At 50.0% G+C, this 6,524-nt stretch overlaps 1 protein-coding gene across 1 annotated transcript in view; it reads left to right on the plus strand.

The window, feature by feature from the left end:
- The first annotated feature begins 3,627 nt into the window (after positions 1-3,627).
- Positions 3,628-6,524, plus strand: part of LOC144518864 (thyroglobulin-like) — an 18,353-nt gene continuing 15,456 nt past the window's right edge. The window contains 4 exon segments of the mRNA XM_078251736.1: positions 3,628-3,643; positions 3,726-3,860; positions 5,626-5,808; positions 5,897-6,101. Of these exon segments, the coding sequence (XP_078107862.1) occupies positions 3,628-3,643; positions 3,726-3,860; positions 5,626-5,808; positions 5,897-6,101 (539 nt within the window).

Below are 6,524 nucleotides of genomic sequence, written 5' to 3' on the forward strand. Positions count from 1 at the left end.
ACTTTTCTTGGTCACTGTAGCGTTGTTGAGATGTTTTATTGTATTTGTAGTTGTAGTTGTGGTCAGATTTCCCCCCTTTTGACTCTCCTGAATGATGCTATCAATGATCTACGATGAGCACAACAGTTTGGTAATTTAACAATGCAGCAACTACGATGCAAGTTCAATTCAGTTTTATTTATAGTGTCAAATCATAACAGGAGTTATCTCAGGACACTTTACAGATAGAGTCGGTCTAGACCACACTCTATAGTTTACAAGGACCCAACAATTCCAGTGATTTCCCCAAGAGCATGCATGAATGTGTAAGTGCGACAGTGGCGAGGAAAAACTCCCTTTTAGGAAGAAACCTGGGACAGACCCAGGCTCTTGGTAGGGGGTGTCTGACGGGACAGACCCAGGCTCTAGGTAGGCGGTGTCTGACGGGACAGACCCAGGCTCTTGGTAGGGCGGGTGTCTGACGGGACAGACCCAGGCTCTTGGTAGGCGGTGTCTGACGGGACAGACCCAGGCTCTTGGTAGGCGGTGTCTGACGGGACAGACCCAGGCTCTAGGTAGGCGGTGTCTGACGGGACAGACCCAGGCTCTTGGTAGGGCGGTGTCTGACGGGACAGACCCAGGCTCTTGGTAGGGCGGGTGTCTGACGGGACAGACCCAGGCTCTGGTAGGGCGGTGTCTGACGGGACAGACCCAGGCTCTGGTAGGGGGTGTCTGACGGACAGACCCAGGCTCTGGTAGGGTGGGTGTCTGACGGACAGACCCAGGCTCTGGTAGGGTGGGTGTCTGACGGACAGACCCAGGCTCTTGGTAGGCGGTGTCTGACGGGACAGACCCAGGCTCTAGGTAGGCGGATGTCTGGACGGACAGACCCAGGCTCTTGGTAGGTGGTGTCTGACGGACAGACCCAGGCTCTTGGTAGGCGGTGTCTGACGGACAGACCCAGGCTCTAGGTAGGGTGGGTGTCTGACGGACAGACCCAGGCTCTTGGTAGGCGGTGTCTGACGGGACAGACCCAGGCTCTTGGTAGGCGGTGTCTGACGGGGACAGACCCAGGCTCTTGGTAGGCGGTGTCTGACGGGACAGACCCAGGCTCTAGGTAGGTGGTGTCTCGACGGGACAGACCCAGGCTCTTGGTAGGCGGTGTCTGACGGACAGACCCAGGCTCTAGGTAGGCGGTGTCTGACGGGACAGACCCAGGCTCTAGGTAGGCGGTGTCTGGACGGGACAGACCCAGGCTCTTGGTAGGTGGTGTCTGACGGGACAGACCCAGGCTCTTGGTAGGCGGTGTCTGACGGGACAGACCCAGGCTCTTGGTAGGCGGTGTTTGACGGGACAGACCCAGGCTCTAGGTAGGCGGTGTCTGACGGGACAGACCCAGGCTCTTGGTAGGTGGTGTCTGAGGGGACAGACCCAGGCTCTAGGTAGGCGGTGTCTGACGGGACAGACCCAGGCTCTAGGTAGGCGGTGTCTGACGGTGCCGGTTGGGGTTTGTGATGAACAGTGGTAATAATAGTCACAATAAAGATATTGTAATAGTTATAATAGTTCATGGTGTAATAGGGCACAGCAGGGCGTAACAGGGCGTGGCGGGGCATTGGCCAGACATAGCAAGTCGAAGCCGGGCATTGCAATGCGTAGCAGGGTGTAATAAGGCACAGCAGGGCGTAGCAGGGTGTAATAGGGCACAGCAGGGCGTAGCAGGGTGTAATAGGGCACAGCAGGACGTAGCAGGGTGTAATAGGGCACGGCAGGACGTAGCAGGGTGTAATAGGGCACGGCAGGCGTAGCAGGGTGTAATAGGACACAGCAGGACGTAGCAGGGTGTAATAGGACACAGCAGGGGCGTAGCAGGGTGTAATAGGGCACAGCAGGGACGTAGCAGGGTGTAATAGGGACACAGCAGGGACGTAGCAGGGTGTAATAGGGCACAGCAGGGCGTAGCAGGGTGTAATAGGGCACAGCAGGGCGTAGCAGGGTGTAATAGGGACACAGCAGGGACGTAGCAGGGTGTAATAGGACACAGCAGGACATAGCAGGGTGTAATAGGGCACAGCAGGGCGTAGCAGGGTGTAATAGGGCGTAGCAGGGTGTAATAGGACACAGCAGGGCGTAGCAGGGTGTAATAGGACACAGCAGGGCGTAGCAGGGTGTAATAGGACACAGCGGGACGTAGCAGGGTGTAATAGGGCGTAGCAGGGTGTAATAGGGCACAGCAGGGCGTAGCAGGGTGTAATAGGGCACGAAGGACGTAGCAGGGTGTAATAGGACACAGCGGGACGTAGCAGGGTGTAATAGGACACAGCGGGGCGTAGCAGGGTGTAATAGGACACAGCAGGGCGTAGCAGGGTGTAATAGGACACAGCAGGGCGTAGCAGGGTGTAATAGGACACAGCGGGGCGTAGCAGGGTGTAATAGGGCACAGAAGGACGTAGCAGGGTGTAATAGGGCAGAGCAGGGCGTAGCAGGGTGTAATAGGGCACAGCAGTTCCAATGTTAACTACAACAGAAATATGTTGGTGTCTGTACATGCACGTTATTTCTCCCATACACAGGAAATCAGCGATCAAGGTAACTAGATGATTATTTGCAGTCATGAAACATTACTAATTAGACTGTGTTGATGTTTTCACACGAGTTATCAATATCTTACAATAAAGTCATTTCAAGAAGAACTACTACAAATAAAGCCGTCACGTCTAGATAGTTAAACACACGTTAGAACAGTGATCTGTTTCAGTCGGGAGTCAGTTCCAATATCACTTTTAACTAGCAATAAACAACCAGGTAGCATCCGCTTACGATCAGAAGTAATCTGTCAAAAGCTAGTTACCAACTAACAACACAATCAATAATAATAATCATTAAAATGAAACTGCCCCTCCATGTACTAGCTACCTCAGAGTACAACCACTTTATTTTTTATTGGTAACATTCCAAACTATTCATGCCATTTGCAACTCGTCAGATAATGCCTTGTTTAAACAGGGACAGTGCTTGTTTAAACATACCTGATGTGAAGGAATGACAAGCTTTGCAGGTGACCTAAAAACATAAAGGGATACAGTTTAAAAAAAAAGACCCTGAATGTCACCGTCTAAAATACAACATCCTAAAACACAACAAAAAACCAAATGTCTTATTATTTAATAAACAGTCCTGCAACACTTTATACATGTAATTGGTGGGATTCTCCTCTGTGAAGTGCTAATATACCATAAAAAGGTATCAAATCCTTATGAACACTAAATGTAAATGTTCTGGACTTTGTGTTATTTCATCTGTTACTGTTTTTGACTTCTGTTACACGGATAGACAACTAATACAATATTAGATAACCTAAGATGTTTACACGTAACAATCTGCCATATTGGTTTATAAGATTAATGCAAAGAAAGTAATCATGTGCTACTATAAAATACAGAAGAATGTGACCGGGAAAGGGATACTGTGCTGAGTTTAAACAGAAGATAAGAACTGGTCTATACCCGACTGCAGATTAGGTCACACCTGAAAGCTCTCTTACTGTTCACACCCGCCTGTACTCGGCTCCACACCCACCCACAACAATATTACTTCCTGCGTCAATAACAACAACAAAGGCACCTGACCAAGTCCTTATTTCACGAGATGGGTGTGGGACTTGGTACTGTGCTGTGTGCCGATAGTGAGTCTACTCTACTACTACCACAGCTGCTGTTCCTGAAACTCATGTTTTTGTGTCTCAGTGTCTCTGGAGTCGTGGCGTCTCCTCTCTGACTCATCGGTCCTCGTCGACCCGTCTGTCTCTACGTACGACGTCATCCACGTGAGCCGTGACATCGCCACCGACCGGGACCAGACCAGGGACTGGTGTCTACACGGTAACCACTGCTAACAACAACAACAACAACAACAAAAATAATCTTTGTGATGCACAGGTGACCTACAGGGTCTGAAATGTCCTCTCTCTCTGTCCTTTCATGTCTTCAGCTATCCTGTCAATAAAAGCCTAAAATGCCCAAAAAATAATAAAAAATAATAATAATTGTGTCGATAAACTTGTCCAAAGCGTTTTAATTTAATTTAAAAAGTTTGACCCAGAAAAACGAAAAAGTTGCAAGAAGACAACACGACGGATATCGTCATGGTTACTTCATTTTAACACTCGTGTCGTCTTCCCGTCCACCGGAGAACTTTTAGTTTTTCTGGGTCAAAATTATAAATAAAAACATTTTTTTCATCGTTTTGGTCGTCGCTGTTCCCGACGTTTTTGTCACTTTTTTTCGACGTTTTTTTCGGGACAATTTTTGTGTGTGTGTGTGTCTCTCTCTGTGTGTGTGTGTGTGTGTGTGTGTGTGTGTGTGTCTGTCTGTCTGTGTGTGTGTGTGTGTGTGTGTCTCTGTCTGTCTGTGTGTGTGTGTGTGTGTGTGTCTGTCTGTCTGTGTGTGTGTGTGTGTGTGTATGTGTGTGTCTCTTTCTTTCTGTCTGTGTTTGTGTGTGTGTGTGTCTGTCTGTGTGTGTGTGTGTGTGTGTGTGTGTGTGTCTCTTCTGTCTGTCTGTCTGTGTGTGTGTGTGTGTGTGTGTGTGTGTGTGTGTGTGTGTCTGTGTGTGTGTGTGTGTCTCTTTCTGTCTGTCTGTGTGTGTGTGTGTGTGTGTGTGTGTGTGTGTCTCTTTCTTTCTGTCTGTGTGTGTCTGTCTGTGTGTGTCTCTTTCTGTCTGTGTGTGTCTGTCTGTGTGTGTGTGTGTGTGTGTCTCTGTCTGTATGTCTGTGTGTGTGTGTCTGTCTGTGTGTGTTTGTGTGTGTGTGTCTCTTTCTGTCTGTCTGTGTGTGTGTGTGTGTGTGTGTGTCTCTTTCTTTCTGTCGTGTGTGTGTGTCCCTTTCTGTCTGTGTGTGTGTGTGTGTGTGTGTGTGTCTCTGTCTGTCTGTGTGTGTGTGTGTGTGTGTGTGTGTGTGTGTGTGTGTGTGTGTGTGTGTGTGTCTGTCTGTGTGTGTGTGTGTGTGTGTGTGTGTCTCTTTCTGTCTGTGTGTGTGTGTGTGTGTGTGTGTGTCTGTCTCTGTGTGTGTGTGTGTGTGTGTGTGTGTGTGTGTGTGTGTCTCTTTCTGTCTGTGTGTGTGTGTGTGTGTGTGTGTGTGTCTGTGTGTCTCTGTATGTCTGTGTGTGTGTGTGTGTGTGTGTGTATGTGTGTGTGTCTCTGTCTGTCTGTCCATCTGTGTGTGTGTGTGTGTGTGTGTATGTGTTTGTGTGTCTCTTTCTTTCTGTCTGTGTGTGTGTGTGTGTGTGTGTCTCTGTCTAAAATCTAAAACCTTCCACCTGTCCCGTGCCGTCGTCCGTTGGAGGAGCCGTCGTCCTTCATTTGGGCCGACCTGACGTGTTCAGTCAGAGACGGGACAGTCGGGACTCACCTGGAAACGGGGAGCGGGATGAGCGTGACTAGAGTCTCTCAACATCTGACGAACATCATCTGCACTACGCTCAAGTCGGCGTCCCCTCAGTGTGTTTTGAGGCATTTTTTGGGACCTCAGGGAGACTGATCAGTGTTTCCTGCCGACGGTCGGCCGTCTGGTTGGTGTGTAACAGCTCTAAGTGGTATTAAAACTCTCTTAAAAAGTCTTTAATGTAACTTGGAGAACGCTTCCTGTCTCAGCCTGTCAGGAGGCGGAGTCTTGCGTTGCAGTGTCACTCAGTGAGACGGCGTCCGCCACTCGCTGCGTCCTCTACCCCGACACCACGGCGTGCGGGTTAAGCTCCGCCCCCAGCTCCTCCAGGCCCGTCTCCTCCTGCCGGCTGCTCGTCAGAGAGCCCGCCCCCCAGGTGTACCTGAGGACCGGTGAGCCAATCAGCCAATCACAGCACAGTTATGAAAAAGGTTTTATTCCTCAAATTGTTGTCTGAGTTTTTTTCATTTATTTTTTCAGAGCGGTTGCCGTCGGTTACGTCTGTCTCCATCCCTGGTCATGGCACGCTGCAGGGCGTTGCCGTAGAAACGGCGCTGGGCTCAGACAGGAGGACGGTCGTTCAGTTTCTGGGAGTCCCGTACGCCCGTCGACCAATAGGATCGCTTCGCTTTGAAGCAGCTCAGGCGGCAGATTGGACGGGAACTTGGGACGCCACCAAACCCCGGTAACCACCTACCTGTCTGTCTGTCTGTCCGTCTCTCTCTCTGTCTCTCTCTGTCTGTCTGTCTCTCTCTCTCTCTCTCTCTCTGTCCGTCTGTCTCTGTCTGTCTGTCTCTCTGTCTGTCCGTCTCTCTCTCTGTCTGTCTGTCTCTCTGTCTGTCTGTCTCTCTCTCTCTCTCTCTCTCTCTCTCTCTCTGTCTGTCTCTCTGTCTGTCTGTCCGTCTCTCTCTCTGTCTGTCTGTCTGTCTGTCTGGCTCTCTCTGTGTCTGTCCGTCTCTGTCTGTCTGTCTGTCTGTCTGTCTGTCTGTCTGTCTGTCTGTCTCTCTGTCTCTTTGTCTATCTGTCTGTCTGACCAACCATATGTGTAATGACTGTCTGTCTCTCTGTCTCACTGTCTGTCTCTCTCTCTCTGTCTCTGTCTGTCTGT

The sequence above is a fragment of the Sander vitreus genome, chromosome 6, assembly GCF_031162955.1.
Source record: "Sander vitreus isolate 19-12246 chromosome 6, sanVit1, whole genome shotgun sequence".
In the NCBI taxonomy this organism is placed as follows: domain Eukaryota; kingdom Metazoa; phylum Chordata; class Actinopteri; order Perciformes; family Percidae; genus Sander; species Sander vitreus.